The 17,568-nt window shown below is 39.0% G+C and overlaps 2 protein-coding genes across 2 annotated transcripts; both read right to left on the reverse strand.

Annotated features, from left to right (window-relative positions):
* Nucleotides 1-1,681: 1,681 nt before the first annotated feature.
* LOC146697483 (nuclear factor 7, brain-like) lies at nt 1,682-3,857 on the reverse strand. The gene has a single exon (XM_085476254.1). It carries the CDS (start codon nt 3,677-3,679, stop codon nt 2,258-2,260), a length of 1,422 nt encoding a protein of 473 aa, XP_085332380.1. The 5' UTR covers nt 3,680-3,857; the 3' UTR covers nt 1,682-2,257.
* Nucleotides 3,858-10,379: 6,522 nt separating this feature from the next.
* LOC146697484 (nuclear factor 7, brain-like) lies at nt 10,380-12,958 on the reverse strand. Its single transcript, XM_085476255.1, has one exon. It carries the CDS (start codon nt 12,747-12,749, stop codon nt 11,328-11,330), a length of 1,422 nt encoding a protein of 473 aa, XP_085332381.1. The 5' UTR covers nt 12,750-12,958; the 3' UTR covers nt 10,380-11,327.
* Between the last annotated feature and the right edge of the window lie 4,610 nt (nt 12,959-17,568).

Consider the following 17,568-nt stretch of genomic DNA (forward strand, 5'->3'; position numbering starts at 1 on the left):
CATCTCCATTTTAAAAAAAGAGAAGAGAAGCTAAATAGAAAATAAAAATGAGACAAAGGAGGAGAAATCTGAGTTGTTTCAGAAGTTCAAGTATCACAAGTCAGCTTGTTCTCAGAATTTTTATCTGCAGTTTTAATTAAAGTTTTCGTTGCAGCCAAAGACAGAATTTTGGATTGATCACAGGGTTTAGATTGTCAACCTGTCAGACCTCTGCTCTCATACTCAAAAAAAAGAAGAAAGAACCAAATTTCTTGACCCTCATGAACATGAAGCAATAATTTAGAATAAAAAGCAGCTGAAATATATAAAATCAAAGGTTTATTTTCTCAAATAATACATCATTAAAATATATTTGTTATAAACTAAATGTGTACCAGTGAATACATTTATACATTAATAACCACCAAACACAATATCTGCTTTTGCTACCTGGGCTGTGGCCTCAAACCTGCATAAGATTTTAGACCTTTAGACTCCAACTTTCAAGTTTGTAATGAACTGAAATGTGATGAGATGGTGATGTCACCAAAATAATAATGAAAAATAAAGAGAAGAATCACAGTGGACACTGAGAGACCAGAAATGCTAATAATGCAAAAATAAACAAACTGATATAAACTTGTTGATATGACATTAAACTGTGACAACACAGAAGAATTTACAGTCACATGTCATAAATCAGATTCTGGTCAAAGTCATGTTTAAGGTGTTACTGCCTTGAAGTTGTCAATCACATCCACTTTTTTATGAAACAGAACACCGTAGAGCTTTTATAAATGCATTAACTGAATCCATGACAAGACAACAAATACTTTAGTTATTCCAGAAGTTGTGACATTACTGTGTTAAAGCAGCCAATTTCACGTAGAGGGTCTCTATAATGGTGTGAGGTCTGGCAGGTGTCTAGTCACAAAAAAAAATTAACAAGTATTTTGATCATTCACTTGCTCATATGATTGTTGGGTTTTTCTCTGTACCTACTGTACAATATAAAAGCGCCTTGAGGCGACTTTTGTTGTGATTTGGCGCTATATAAATAAAATTGAATTGAATTGAATAATTTGTGTCTTTTGGAAACGTATTACACAGGAAGTAGAAGCAGGATCAAGGATGAGTTAACAGCAAATGGCAGTGACAGCTCTCTGCAGACTGTAGTTTATATGACTCACTTTAAAGTTTGCCTGTTGTAATTATGAAATTAACTATCAAAATATAGCTGCCAAGCTAACAAAATCCAATCAGAAGCATCATGCACCACTTCATGTACTGACAAATTCTGCAAATAGAAATGCATGATGATGCTCATTTCTTAATCATGTTTATGAAAACATGTGAATGAACTCATGAAGAACCTTAATGTAACAGTGACCTGTGTCTAAATGAATAACATCACTTTATACATTTAGCAAACCTGAACTTTTACATAAGGCAGGATTGAAAGTGGTTTTGGAGAGCTCATTCACAAACTATGATGTTATAGTGATGATTCCCACAATTTCAGCTGCAGCCTCCTCCTTTCTGAGGCTTCTGCCTCCTGCTCTCAACTCTCTTGTTAAAAGACAATAAGAAGACATACATGACAAAAATAGTGAGCCAGAAACCAACAGATTACCCAACAGAAGATCCAGAAATCTTTCAAACTGTGAGAGATGTCAGCTTCTGATTAAGGTTAAAAACAACACAAGAAAGAACATTTTTAATGAAATCAATCAAGTGTAGTTACACTGATGAGACAGCGTCACAACTTAAAGTCATTTCTTTGAATTTGGAAAACTTTAAAGAAGACGTGTTACTTTCAAATGTTATTTAACTAAAAACAAGATGCTGATAATCAGGACATTTAAGATCTTGTAGTTGTAAAGTTGACTCTTGCTGATGTTTAATCATGAATCCTTCTTTTAAGAAGTGTCACAGTTTGCTATTCACACTCAACAATTTTGAAAAGCAAAGAAATCATCATTCAGATTTTAAAACTATCAAAAGTATTTACATGAACAACATGAGAAATATTCTGAAAATATTAATTTAAAAGAAACAAGAAAAAAAATGTAAAAGTTTCTTACAGAAACTCGAGTGGGTCACAAGATTTTCACATGAAAAAGTTGCTTTGGTTTCACTGAATTGCTAATAGTTCCACTAGATCAACAAAATGAAATAAAACCTGATAATGAAGTTAGACAGTGTGATTAATAATTTCCCTAAAATTAACCCTGTTGCTGTACTGAAAAAACAGTTAAAATAAAGAATCACTTTACAATCAAATCTCAGTCTGACAGATTTTGATTTCAGACGTTTTGGCGGCTCCTGCATTTCCAACACTGAAATATGGGAAGAGTTTCTCAGTGAAAGTGTCTCTGTTAGTGTAGATGTGAGTCATGTCTTCAGGGTCATAGAAGGACACCTCCCCCCTGTCATAGTCCAGCTGGACTCTGATCCTCTGGAGACTCTTCTTCACTGTCACAGTCTGACCAACACCATTAGTGTATTTTCCACTGCGATGCAATAAACACCAGAATCCATTTATTGGTGAAACAAAACACTCTCCCTTTCTGTCAACTGACTCTTTAACTACACCCACATTCCAGCCAGGATGGTCTCCCACCTCCACCTCCCAGCTGTGTTTCCCTGAGCTGAAGCCCTCAGAGCCAAAAACAGTAGAACTATAAGTGTTTCTCTCTGGATGATCAGGAAGCTGCTGCTTTGTGTCTCCACGTCTCACACTGGTCAGATCATCAGACAGATAGAGACAGCAGTGTGCAGTGTTTGGGTCCAGAATGACAGGACTGAAGTGGACCTTCTCCTTCATCTTCTCCCACACTCTGAAGGACAGGTTGCCCAGGTGTTTGGCCACATCTATCAGTGCTCCTGAGACCAGCTGTGGATCTGACACTGAGCTCTGGGCTCTGGCTCTGCTCTGAGTGTCTTTATAACTGCTGAGGAATGGCACGCTGTGTTTCTGCAGCTCTTCTTCAACAGCAGAGATGCTGTCTGACAGAGAGGAGATCTGCTCCTCAATCATCTTCATCTCTCTGCTGATAGTCCTCCCCTTCTGCTCCTCTTCCTCCCTCAGAGCTGCCAGTCTGGACTCCTCTTCCTCTTTCAGGAACTGCTGGAGCTTGTTGAACTCTGCTCTGATCTGCCTCTCTGTGGACAACAGCTGCTTCTTGGAGTGTTGAATCACTTCATTGTATGTTTCCTCCACTTGTTTGTATTTGTTCCTCTTGTCCTGCAGAGACTTTAAGTCAGATTTCAGCTGCTCCTTCAGGTCACTGACTGCTTCTTCTACAGGAACCACTTTGTGACTCTGGTGGAGAGAAAAGTCACACACAGGACACACAACTCTCTGCTCGTCCACACAGAACAGTTTAGGCTCTTCCTCATGTTTGCTGCACACCACTGTTAATTTCTTCTCTCCCTTTTCTGTTTCAGATGATCCAGATTTCTTTCTTCCAGAAAATGAATCAGCAAGTTCTTTCAGTGTAAAGTTCACAAATGGACGATCCTTTGAAGATTTTCTCTTACAAATGGGACAGTTTTTGTTTGTAGTTTGTTCCCAGAATTTCTGCAGGCAGCTTGAACAGAAGCTGTGGTTGCAGCTCAGAGACACAGGATCTCTGAAAGTCTCTGAACACACATGGCAGCTCAGGTAATTTTCAAGAAGTCTAAGTTTCTCAGCCATTTGATCTTTGAGTATTTCTAACTCACCAAATTAGTGTCTCTTGAACTTTCTGATAAAAATCCTCCAAACGTGTGTTTTTCAGCAGAGATCTGACTCCCTGTAATGGCGTCTCAGCTCAGTTCAAAAGTGTCGGAATTTACTTTCATTTTCATGAATCACGTGTTAAACTGAAACACGCACATAAGACTTGTGTCCGTCAGAGGGCGCTGTGTCTGTGTCATTCAGATAGTTTTTAGTTTGTGCTCCTTAAAACGACACCAAAGTGAAAAATGTAGAAAATCTTGACCTCTCCTTTTAAAAAAACGAAACCTAAAAAGAACAGAAAAATGACACAAAGGAGGTGAAGCTGTGGTGTTTCAGAAGTTCAAGTAGGTAAAGTCAGCTCGTTCTCAAAGTTTTTATCTGCAGTTTGAACTAAAGTTTTCGTTGCAGCCAAAGACATTAATTTGGATTCATCACAGGGTTTAGATTGTCAACCTGCCAGACCTCTGCTCTCACACTCAAAACAAAGAAAAATTCTTGACCCTCATGAACATGAAGCAATAATTCTGAGTAAAATACAGCTGAAATACATGAAATCAAAAGTTTAATTTTTTCAAATAATACATCATTAAAATATGCTTGTTATAAACTAAATGTATACCAGTGAAGTTAATTTCCTTTGACCAGATTCAATCAAAGATGACTGTATTACTGTAAACTGATGACATCCTGTAAGTAGTTCGAGTTCAGGGACACAGGATCTCTGAATGTCTCTGAACACGTTACAGTTCAGGAAAGTTTCTACACTCAACAAATGTCACATCTTTACAGCTTGCACCTTACAGTCCTTCAAGAAATCAAATTTCTTTTAGAGAGCTCAGCTGTTGTCATGGTGTTCTAGATAATAATTAATAACCACCAAACACAATATCTGCTTTACCTGGGCTGTGGCCTCAAACCTGCATAAGAGTTTAGACCTTTAGACTCCAACTTTCAAGTTTGTCATGAACTGAAATGTGATGAGCTGACCAGTGTGAGAGATGTCACAGAAATAATAATGAAAAATAAAGAGAAAAATCACAGTGAACAGACCAGAAATGCTAATAATCAAAAAATAAAACTGATATAAACTGTTGATATGACATAATATGACATTGAACTGTGACAACACAGAAGAATTTACAGTCACATGTCACAAATCAGATTCTGGTCAAAGTCATGTTTAAGGTACTACTGCCTCGAAGTTGTCAATCACGTCCACTTTCTTGAAAAATAATTAAAAAGACAAAAAAAAAAAAACATTGTAGAGCTCTTATAAATGCATTAAATGAAGCCAATGAAAGAAAAAATACAAAGAGTGAAGTGTTCAATAAATCAATACATAATATGACACAATAAAGATCTTATGTCTAAACTGAGTACAGGGATTGTGGTGTGAGGTGTAGATTTTCTGTATCTTTGTGTCAGTGAAGCTGAAACAGTTGTTGAAGGAAGTGTTTATCTGCAGGTCCAGTAGGAGATGCAGAGGATGGTTTGGGTCCATTACCCACAGCAGCAGTCATCAGGATGGAGGGATCCAATCAGGTTGTATAAACCGAATTAATGAAATATTCAGTTGTTTATTTTGTTTTTTTACAATCCTAACCTCGTTACTTTCACCAAATAAAATATTTTATGTAACGTGGAGCAACATGTGTATGGTATACCGATTATTGGCCATGATTGTAGCATAACTATCCACACAAAACACAGGCTTTATTCAGACCATGACATGTGAATTAAGACAATAACTATGGTGTTATACTTGGTTAGAGTTGTAGGGACTCCCAAAAACTTCCTTGAGGTGACCGTTTTTGTGATTTGACACTATATAAAAAATGAATTGAACTGAATTCTCTTTCTCAGTAACTCAGAGACCAGTTTCCCATGAAAAATCTGTTTTCTGCATTATTCGCTTGTTTATTACACACCAGTCTACAGAGAAGTAAAAGTGAAAAGTAGTCGTCCAAAAAATTAATCAAGTAAGAGTAAAGTAGTTGGTGAAAAGACTAATCAAGTACTGAGTAACTGGTTGTAATGTCTGATTTATTTTTCACCTTAAAAAAATGCTATCATACATACAAAAATAAATAAACAAATATACAAATGTTAGTATTTTCAAATAGAATATGTAAAAACATTAACAAAATAAGGCACAAGATCTAGAATTTCCAGATTTCAGTTTTTCACAACATAAAGCTTTTTAACCAATAACTGCAATAAATAATATAAATATATGAACAGTGCAAACCATTTCCAGTGACAAGATGTGCTGTATACATTATATTCACTTTTACTCTAAATGGCACAGCAGCCTCAAAAAAACAACAACATTAGAACGAGGCAACTTCAACATATGTACATACTGTCATGGTCCTGAGTCTGAGGACTCAGTGTTTTGTGTTTCCTTATGCTTTTGTTCATTCCGAGTATGTATTCTGTTGTGATTTTGCCATTTGTTAGGTTTCTGTTCTTTGCCTGCCTGCTCCCACTTCTCTGTGTTCCCTCTGTCTGTCCATGGTGTTATTGTGTCTACTTATGAGTCCGACTGTAAAGTTCAGTGTCCTGTCTGGTTCTCTGTCTGTTAGTTTCCTGTTTTATTGTGAAGGTCTCTGTCTGATGTGAGTGTGTTCAGGTTACGTTTCCCCTGTCCCGTCAGCTCTGATTCCTCCCAGCTGTGTTGCCCTCCTGTCTCTCATCCCCTGATTACTGGTGTGTGTATTTAAGCCCTGTGTGTTCTCCTGCCTGTTGTTGGTTTGTCTGTGTTACCCTGTGTCAGTCTGTGTTACCCTGTGGTCCACGGTGTCCTGTTCCTCGTCTGCGTCTCTCTGCTTCTCATCCCTTTGTTGTATGCTCCCAGGTCTGTTATTTTTAGTTCTCCCAGTTTAGGTGTCTTCAGTTATTTGTCATGCCCCACTGCTTGTTTGCCACTACACCTTTGTTAATAAACCTCACTAGCATTTCATCCACTGCCTGCATCTTGGGTCCTTCTTCCAACTCCACACGGCTCGCCTCGGCAGCCGTGACAGATACAAAGTAGCTCACTTTACCATAAGTTGTATGGGTGTGCATCAATTTCTGCATATTTATTAAAAATGCACTATTTCTTCACTCTATTTCACACAGGAAGGTCATGGTTGAGCTTCAGGAGCAGTTTGCTCTCAAGGTTCTTGCTGTGAAGCTGTAACTGTTCAGCAGTGAACAGGAGTCTCACACAGTCTTTCACAAGCTCCAGATGCAGGAAGAGCTGTATTGATTTTGATTGACAACTTCTTGATGTGAGGAAAGCAATAGATCAGGGGTTGGCAACCCTGGGCACTCTAACCACAGCTGGCACTGATGGCACGACACGCAATAAATTAATCTGAAAACGTGCATTAAAAATAAATATCTACGGCCAGGCCAGCGGTGCACATCGCAAATTAGCTCGAGTAGACATGTTAGTTGTGCCGCTTCTTAATGACGGTATCTTAGCTAACAACCCCAACTACATGATTCAACTTGTAATTGGCTAAAAATCACTTCGCCTACCGGTGAGAGACGTTACTAGCTGGCAGTTTTTCACGTAATGTTGAAACGTCCACACTCCAACACTTCAAATGGTAAAAATGGTAAAATGGCCTGTATTTATATAGCGCTTTATTAGTCCCTAAGGACCCCAAAGCGCTTTACACATCCAGTCATCCACCCATTCACACACATATTCACACACTGGTGATGGCAGCTACATTGTAGCTACAGCCACCCTGGGTCGCACTGACAGAGGCGCTTCAGGTGCTGCCCACTCAGCGCAGCATCAGCACCACGGAAATACACGGATACATCCAAAGACTCAAGACAGAAATCACTGTGCATGTTCAGGACTTTCGGGTTTATGGACCAATGTTTTCTTTTCTGATCAAGTCAGAAAGCTTTAATGAGCAGCTGGATGTGTCTCTCTTTAACTGGCTGGACACAAAAGACATCGAAATGCAGCTGATTGAACTAAAAAGCTCGACTACCTGACAAGTCTTAAGAACATTGCATTATTGACAGTATTTGGCTCTAAATATTTGCGTGAGGCGATTTTCTCTCACACGAAGAGTGTTCTCAGCGCCTCCGATAGCTGTAGGAATGCTAGACACTCAGGAACCTGTGTCTCTGAGTGGGAGACCAGAGATCACAGACCAGAGCAGTGTCTCCTTTACATGCACTGTGACAGTTTCACGCTCTGGCGGGCAGCTCCCTGCGTTCGGAGAGAAATCCTGCTCACGCGAGTAAATTGACTTTTAACAGCCCAAACGAGGACGGGGTCCTAATGTGAGTTACTCTGTGGCAGCGACAGAAATGCTGTTTTAAACTGTATTTGTTTACAATTTGAAAAATAAAGTTTGCTGAATTCATTGTTAACAGTTATTGTTTGCGTGCAGCGGTGGAAATACAGACAACTGTCACTGGATTATTTAATGTTGAAGAAATCTTTAAACCAGAGGATTCTAGTTCTGAAGCCTCTGCACTACAGTGACACCAGAGAGCAGAGACATTTTAACCAGTGGAGTTTTGGCCAGATTCTTTCCCCGCAGGAGAGCTTTGTGGGTGTTGGTCGAGGCCTGTACTGCCCTCTCTCCCCCTCTGAATGTGTGGTGGTTGCAGATGACACACAAGACTCAAACTTACAGACACTACAGCGACCACATCAGCAGCAGCAGTTTGATTTGACCCTAAAGAGACAATTTGCTTTATCGCAGCAGGATTCTGGATTTGAGCTGATCAGACTGACACTGACCTGAGGTGAAAGTGTGATTAGACATTTTATTTGTTTATTTAAAATATTTACAGATGAACTTGGCTCAGTCTTAGTGTTCTGTTTATCTGTTAAGTGAAGTCATTTCTAAGATTTAATGATTTACATTTAAAAATGGGATAAGTGTAAATGTTTACAGTGTAAACATTTTTACTAGAGAACAAAATATGAACTTTGTTTCCATCTTGTGCGTAAATATAATATACAAATAAAACACCACTATTATAAAGCTGCACCTTCATCTGAAATCTCTGCAGCTTTGTTCATACAAACTATTTTCTGAGTTTGTAAACATACAGATTAGCTGCGAGAATGTAAAGTTTATCAATGATCACATTTGATTTCTGTCTGGGGTTAAATGTGAATGTTGGTCTGAAAAAAAGATTTAAGGAGGAGTTGGCCGTCCGACTGCGGTCTGGGGTCTGGGGTGTGGGGCCTCCCTGCTGCTACGGAGTCGGGGTGGTCTGCCTCTCCCCACCGCAGGGAAAAGGGAAACACCACCTGGGTCTAGGTGCAGTTCCCCCCTCCAGGGGCAAGGGTACCTAGACCCGGTTTGTAGAGTACGCTTGGGGAGTGTGATCGTGTGTAGAGCGTCTCTTTATGTCTGTCTCCACGTTGGTTGAGTGTGGAGTAAGTGCACATGAGAGCATGGGGGGGGGGAATGGATGTTTGTGTCTGTGTGTGCCTGTATGTCTGTGTCTATATGTCAGGTTGGGTATCAGACGCCACCTCTCTGGGGACACCTCAGGCCCTCCAAGGTTTGGAGGCCTATCTCCACCCACCACCACTTCCCCTGCCGGTGGCGGACTCCCTCAGGTGTCGGTGCGTTGGTGGTTCTTTGTGTCTGGGGGTGGGTGTCCAGGTACACACCGGCTCACTCCTTGGCGGCCGCTTATCGGGGCCTGGAGCCTGGGGCTCGCTCGGGCCCCTTCGGAGGTGGGGTGTCCCCGGCCTCTCGGCCTGGGGCTCGGTCACTCAGGCACAGCTGGGGGCCGGCGGAGCTCATGGGCGCGTCACTGCAACTCCCCCTGGCTTCTGCTCCGCGGCTGCTGAGTGGACCCTCATCTGGGACTCTCCTCAGCTCTTACTGGAACAGTGGCGCGGCTGCCCCTCTGTTGGTCTTCCATGGTCTCTTGTGTTCTGGGGGCCTCTGGATGTCTGGAGTTTTGATCTCCTCCATACCCGCTTCACACCCTGGAGGACGGGGCTGTGGCCCCCCCACACTCCCTAGCAGATCATTACATGGAGAAACCTTTGGAATACAAGCGTGCTGATCCACACAGGTATGCACACGGGTGTTCACTGCTCGTAGACCCAAATTACACCTTTCTTGGCCGCTACTTCGAAGCACATCTGTCCTGTGTGCTGCACAACAACATTGAATATTTAGTATTTACTGCTGTTTACACTTAGCTAGATTAATGCGATGGTGTTGTGTTTAGTATGTTGCTTTGTTTTTTTTGCTTGTTTTCTATTCTTCTCTCAACAGGTGATCCAGGAGATTTTTATTTTTTTTCTCCCCCCCTTTCTCACTGTCCCTCTCCTCTTCTGTTTTTCCTTTCCTTCCTCTTTCTTTCTCCCTTTCCTATCCCTCACTCATGTCTGTCCCGTCTGTAACATCTGAAAATAAAATATAATAAATAATAAAAACAAAGATCGACCAAATGGACCAATACGGCAATGCCACGATGATCCATTTGGCAAAGTAAATCCATTGGGTATCCTTGTTGGTCTTCAGACAACAATTCTGATGGCTAAAGAACCAAATGGGACAGGCAAAAAATAAAAATAAAAAGATTTAAAATGTAGCTGCTTAAAATAAATTCTTGATTTTATCAAATCTGCTGATTGTTTCAATAAAACAGCTTCAGCACAACAAGAATATTTACAAACTAATAGAAGCAAATAATATTTTATTCTAAGGAGTCAGTTAAATGTAAACACAACAATCAAAGTGAGTTTCCAAGTTAAATGAATCTGAACTAATGACTGTGTCTGAAAAGCTGATTTACTGTCAAACACAACAACAACAGAATCACTGAATTTATTTATTTCACTTCACAGAAACATTTTGTGATCTGAATAATCAAAGAGAGCAGTTAAAGAATAACATTGAAGTACAAATCAAAGGTAGGTGATTCACTGAAACACTGAGACTGAGAGTGAAGTTTGAAAATCAAATTAAAACCTAATTATGAAACATGAGAAGATCCAGAAATCTTTCAAACTGTGAGAGATGTCAGCTTCTGATTAAGGTTAAAAACAACACAAGAAATAACATTTTTAATGAAATCAATCAAGTGTAGTTACACTGATGAGACAGCGTCAGAACTTAGAAGTCATTTCTTTGAATTTGGAAAACTTTAAAGTAGACATGTTACTATAAAATGTTATTTAACTGAAAGCAAGATGCTGATATTCAGGATCATTTAGATCTTGTAGTTGTAAAGTTGACTCTTGCTGATGTTTAATCATGAATCCTTCTTTAAAGAAGTGTCACAGTTTGCTGTTCACACTCAACAACTTTGAAAAGCAAAGAAATCATCATTCAGATTTTAAAACTATCAAAAACATTTACACGAACAACATGAGAAATATTCTGAAAATATTAATTTAAAAGAAACAAGAAAAAAATGTAAAAGTTTCTGACAGAAACTCGAGTGGGTCACAAGATTTTCACATGAAAAAGTTTCTTTGGTTTCATTGAATTGCTAATAGTTCCACTAGAACAACAAAATGAAATAAAACCTGATAATGAAGTTAGACAGTGTGATTAATAATTTCCCCAAAATTAACCCTGTTGCTGTACTGAAAAAACAGTTAAAATAAAGAATCACTTTACAATCAAATCTCAGTCTGACAGATTTTGACATCAGAGGTTTTGGCGTCTCCTGCATTTCCAACACTGAAATATGGGAAGAGTTTCTCAGTGAAAGTGTCTCTGTTAGTGTAGATGTGAGTCATGTCTTCAGGGTCATGGAAGGACACCTCCCCCCTGTCATAGTCCAGCTGGACTCTGATCCTCTGGAGACTCTTCTTCACTGTCAGAGTCTGACCAGCACCTTTAGTGTATTTTCCACTGTCATATTTTAAACACCAGATTCCATATTTGGGTGAAGCAAAACGCTCTCCCTTCCTGTCAACTGACTCTTTAACTAAACCCACAATCCAGACAGGATGGTCTCCCACCTCCACCTCCCAGCTGTGTTTCCTTGAGCTGAAGCCCTCAGAGCCAAAAACAGTGTAATAATTAGTGTTTCTCTCTGGATTATCAGGAAACTGCTGCTTTGTGACTCTACATCTCACACTGGTCAGATCATCAGACAGATAGAGACAGCAGTTTGCAGTGTTTGGGTCCAGAATGACAGGACTGAAGTGGACCTTCTCCTTCATCTTCTCCCACACTCTGAAGGACAGGTTGCCCAGGTGTTTGGCCACATCTATCAGTGCTCCTGAGACCAGCTGTGGATCTGACACTGAGCTCTGGGCTCTGGCTCTGCTCTGAGTGTCTTTATAACTGCTGAGGAATGGCACGCTGTGTTTCTGCAGCTCTTCTTCAACAGCAGAGATGCTGTCTGACAGAGAGGAGATCTGCTCCTCAATCATCTTCATCTCTCTGCTGATAGTCCTCTCCTTCTGCTCCTCTTCCTCCCTCAGAGCTGCCAGTCTGGACTCCTCTTCCTCTTTCAGGAACTGCTGGAGCTTGTTGAACTCTGCTCTGATCTGGCTCTCTGTGGACAACAGCTGCTTCTTCATGTGTTCCCTCACTTCATTGTATGTTTCCTCCACTTGTTTGTATTTGTTCCTCTTGTCCTGCAGAGAGTTTAAGTCAGATTTCAGCTGCTCCTTCAGGTCACTGACTGCTTCTTCTACAGGAACCACTTTGTGACTCTGGTGGTGAGGAAAGTCACACACAGTACACACAACTCTCTGCTCGTCCACACAGAACAGTTTAGGCTCTTCCTCATGTTTACTGCACACCACTGTTAATTTCTTCTCTCCCTTTTCTGTCTCAGATGATCCAGATTTCTGTCTCCCAGCAAATGAATCAGCAAGTTCTTTCAGTGAAAAGTTCACAAGTGGACAATCCTTTGAAGATTTTCTTTTACAAATGGGACAGTTTTTGTTTTTAGTTTGTTCCCAGAATTTCTGCAGGCAGCTTGAACAGAAGCTGTGGTTGCAGCTCAGAGACACAGGATCTCTGAAAGTCTCTGAACACACATGGCAGCTCAGGAAATTTTCAACAAGTCCGAGTTTGTCAGCCATTTGATTTTTAAGTAATTTTAACTCACCAAATTAGTGTCTCTTGAACTTTCTGATTAAAATCCTCCAAACATGTGTTTTTCAGCAGAGATCTGACTCCCTGTAATGGCGTCTCAGCTCAGTTCAAAAGTGTCGGAATTTACTTTCATTTTCATGAATCACGTGTTAAACTGAAACACGCACATAACACTTGTGTCCATCAGAGGGCGCTGTGTCTGTGTCATTCAGATAGTTTTTAGTTTGTGCTCCTTAAAACGACACCAAAGTGAAAAATGTAGAAAATCCTGACTTCTCCTTTTTAAAAAAACGAAACCTAAATAAAACATAAAAATTACACAAAGACGATGAAGCTGTGGTGTTTCAGAAGTTCAAGTAGGAAGATTCACAGTGGACACTGAGAAACCAGAAATGCTGATAATGAAACATAAACAAACTGATATAAACTTGTTGATATGACATTAAACTGTGACAACACAGAAGAATTTACAGGCACATGTCACAAATCAGATTCTGGTCAAAGTCATGTTTAAGGTACTACTGCCTTGAAGTTGTCAATCAAATCCACTTTTTTTTTATGAAACAGAACAAAGTAGATCTTTTATAAATGCATTAAATGAATCCATGACAAGACAACAAATACTTTATTTATTCCAGAAGTTGTGACATTACTGTGTTAAAGCAGCCAATTTCACGTACAGGGTCTCTCTAATGGTGTGAGGTCTGGCAGGTGTCTAGTCACAAAATACATTTAACAAGTATTTTGATCATTCACTTAAAGAAGCAACAGCGCTCTTAAGACTTTTCTGTGACTGATGAAGTCAGACAGAGTTTGTGTGAGAAACCAGAGTTAGGCTGTTGTTGTTAGGCTGCACAATAAATGCACAAAGTCACATATAACAGTGTTAGGCCAATGATGATATTTTAATATTCTTCATATAAATGAATGTATGAAACAGTGCATTAGTTTATGATTCATAAAAACATATTCAAAACCACAATTGTTTAATTCTGGAGAGATCACTAAAGTGCAGCAATAAATACTTGATTAAATAGGCTGATGCTAGTACTGGTTACCTTGTGTAGTGGGGTGTAAGTAAACTGTGTTAATTTGAATTAGCATTAGGAGACTTAAACGGTAGTTTTTACACAAGCTTAAACTGATGATGATGCAGCCCATCAGCTTTCATTGGCATTACATGATTTACAAAATGACTGAATGACTCATGGCTGTGCCTTAATGTTAAAAAGACTGTATCAATGTTTTTTAGTAAACCTAAAACTACCGTGGCTGCAGTAAAAGTTTTCTTGGGTGCACAAAAACTAATTAATGTTGAGGATTTAAGTATTTGGGAGTACTGCTAGACTCAAAATTACCCTTTAAAAAAACATGTTTAAAAAGTAGTGAGAACTGTAAATGTTAATATACGGAACTTTAGACATATCCGCACATCGGAAAAAGCGGTGATTACATTCCTGCACTCTGTGATACTGGCTCATATTGAATACTGTGTTACAAGTTGGTCCTTTACCAGTCTTGTTGCTATTGGGCCAATCGAAGTATGCTACAAAAGAGCATTGAAAATATTAGACAAAAAACTTTTGTCATACAACCATTGTCAAATTTTAGATAAATACAAGTTTTTAAATTTTACTAATTTCAAATTATTTAAAGTGTAACATAAACAGTGAAGCTGGAGGATGAACGTTAACTTTTTTCCACTTGATAAAAGTTAATGTGAGGGTTCCCGATGGTTTGGGACAAATGCAATCACATGGCAGGATGCTGTAAACGGACCGAACTTCAGTCAGGAGAACAACTGAGATAATCCATCCACAATATGAGGTTAGTCATTAATATACTGCAACAACATGGGAATAGAGCTTCTGCGAGAATTTTCAACATTAATGAATCAATGGTACGGAAGTGGAGGAAGCAAGAAGAATGAGTCGAGTAAAGTTTGATGTGACTGTTTTGTTTCGCTTGGTGCACCTTATGTATGAAAACAGACCTGTTCATCGACAGTGCGCCTTATAATCTGAAAAATATGGTACATAAAATTTGTATGTAATGTATTTGTAATTAATTTTAACATGTTTATCATGATGAAGACAATCTGTGACAGGTGACCGTAATAATTATAGTCTGAGATTTAACAAAAAAATATGAGGGTTAGTTTGTGTCTTTTGGAAACGTATTACACAGGAAGTAGAAGCAGGATCAAGGATGAGTTAACAGCAAATGGCAGTGACAGCTCTCTGCAGACTGTAGTTTATATGACTCACTTTAAAGTTTGCCTGTTGTAATTATGAAATTAACTATCAAAATATAGCTGCCAAGCTAACAAAATCAAATGAGAAGCATCATGCACCACTTCATGTACTGACAAATTCTGCAAATAGAAATGCATGATGATGCTCATTTCTTAATCATATTTATGAAAACATGTGAATGAACTCATGAAGAACCTTAATGTAACAGTGACCTGTGTCTAAATGAATAACATCACTTTATACGTTGAGCAAACCTGAACTTTTACATAAGGGAGGATTGAAAGTGGTTTTGGAGAGCTCATTCACAAACTATGATGTTATAGTGATGATTCCCACATTTTCAGCTGCAGCCTCCTCTTGTCTGAAGCTTCTGCCTCCTGCTCTCCACTCTCTTGTTAAAAGACAATAAGAAGACATACACGACAAAAATAGTGAGCCAGAAACCAACAAATTACCCACATGATAGCCTCAGACTCCTCAGTGTTTCAGTGTGTCTGACCACCTAAAAAGCAGGTGTCCAAAAGCAGTGTTGCCTCACAGCAAGAAGGCCCCAAGTTCATATCCACCACCTGGGCGGGGCCTTTCTGTGTGGACTTGTCATGTTTGTGGGGGTTCTCTCCGGCCTTTTTCCCACCTCCACTTGATATCTACAATATGTCATTTGTCTTCACCAGATGGTGCTGCTAGGCTGTCGTTCAGATGCTCATATTATTTGTGTGAGTAGTTGCCCTCAAAACAAAAAAGGAAAAGAAGTAAAACATTTTGACAACTCATGTTTTACTTTATCTTAATATAGCAAAAAAAAAAAAAAATGAGACCAAGAATGTGAAGTGTATCTTACGTATTGAAGAACAATGCAATCAGTAGAGGTGGGCAGATCGATCCAAGTATTGATAGTATCGATACCAACTCTGGTATTGCTATGGGATCAAGTCTACCATGGTAGGATTGATGCTTTGTTTCTATCCCCACATATTTGTATTAAATTCATGCATTTTTTGGAGATTAAAATTATACCTCAAACATGCAGTCTGAGGTATAATTGTTACATGCCACGACAAGTGGCACTGTTATTCCTCTGTTTCTCTTGTCTTTCAAGAGAAACAGAGGAAACCACCAAATTAGTGTCTCTTGAACTTTCTGATTAAAATCCTCCAAACGTGTGTTTTTCAGCAGAGATCTGACTCCCTGTAATGGCGTCTCAGCTCAGTTCAAAAGTGTCGGAATTTACTTTCAGTTTCACGAATCACGATCACGTGTTAAACTGAAACACGCTCCTAAGCCTTGTGTCCATCAGAGGGCGCTGTGTCTGTGTCATTCAGATAGTTTTTAGTTTGTGCTCCTTAAAACGACACCAAAGTGAAAAATGTAGAAAATCCTGACTTCTCCTTTTAAAAAAACGAAACCTAAAAAGAACATAAAAATGACACAAAGGAGGTGAAGCTGTGGTGTTTCAGAAGTTCAAGTAGGTAAAGTCAGCATGTTCTCAGAGTTTTTATCTGCATTTAACTAAAGTTTTCGTTGCAGCCGAAGACATAAATGTGGATTCATCACAGGGTTTAGATTGTCAACCTGCCAGACCTCTGCTCTCACACTCAAAACAAAGAAAAATTCTTGACCCTCATGAACATGAAGCAATAATTCTGAGTAAAATGCAGCTGAAATACATAAAATCAAAAGTTTATTTTCTCAAATAATACATCATTAAAATATGCTTGTTATAAACTAAATGTATACCAGTGAAGTTAATTTCCTTTGACCAGATTCAATCAAAGATGACTGTATTACTGTAAACTGACTACATCCTGTAAGTAGTTCGAGTTCAGGGACACAGGATCTCTGAATGTCTCTGAACACGTTACAGTTCAGGAAAGTTTCTACACTCAGCAAATGTCACATCTTTACAGCTTGAACCTTACAGTCCTTCAAGAAAGCAAAGTTCTTTTAGAGAGCTCACATGTTGTCATGGTGTTTTAGATAATTAATAACCACCAAACACAATATCTGCTTTTACTACCTGGGCTGTGGCCTCAAACCTGCATAAGAGTTTAGACCTTTAGACTCCAACTTTCAAGTTTGTCATGAACTGAAATGTGATGAGCTGACCAGTGTTAGAGATGTCACCGAAATAATAATGAAAGATAAATAGAAAATCACAGCGAACAGACCAGAAATGCTAATAATCAAAAAATAAAACTGATATAAACTGTTGATATGACATAATATGACACTGAACTGTGACAACACAGAAGAATTTACAGTCACATGTCACAAATCAGATTCTGGTCAAAGTCATGTTTAAGGTCCTACTGCCTCGAAGTTGTCAATCACGTCCACTTTCTTGAAAAATAATTAAAAAGACAAAAAAAAAAAAAAAATTGTAGAGCTCTTATAAATGCATTAAATGAAGCCAATGAAAGAAAAAATACAAAGAGTGAAGTGTTCAATAAATCAATACATAATATGACACAATAAAGATCTTATGTCTAAACTGAGTACAGGGATTGTGGTGTGAGGTGTAGATTTTCTGTATCTTTGTGTCAGTGAAGCT

The sequence above is a fragment of the Copadichromis virginalis genome, linkage group LG12 (genome assembly GCF_057382275.1).
Source record: "Copadichromis virginalis isolate Kocher_CV1m ecotype Utaka linkage group LG12, C_Virginalis_male_GT1.1, whole genome shotgun sequence".
Lineage (NCBI taxonomy): Eukaryota > Metazoa > Chordata > Actinopteri > Cichliformes > Cichlidae > Copadichromis > Copadichromis virginalis.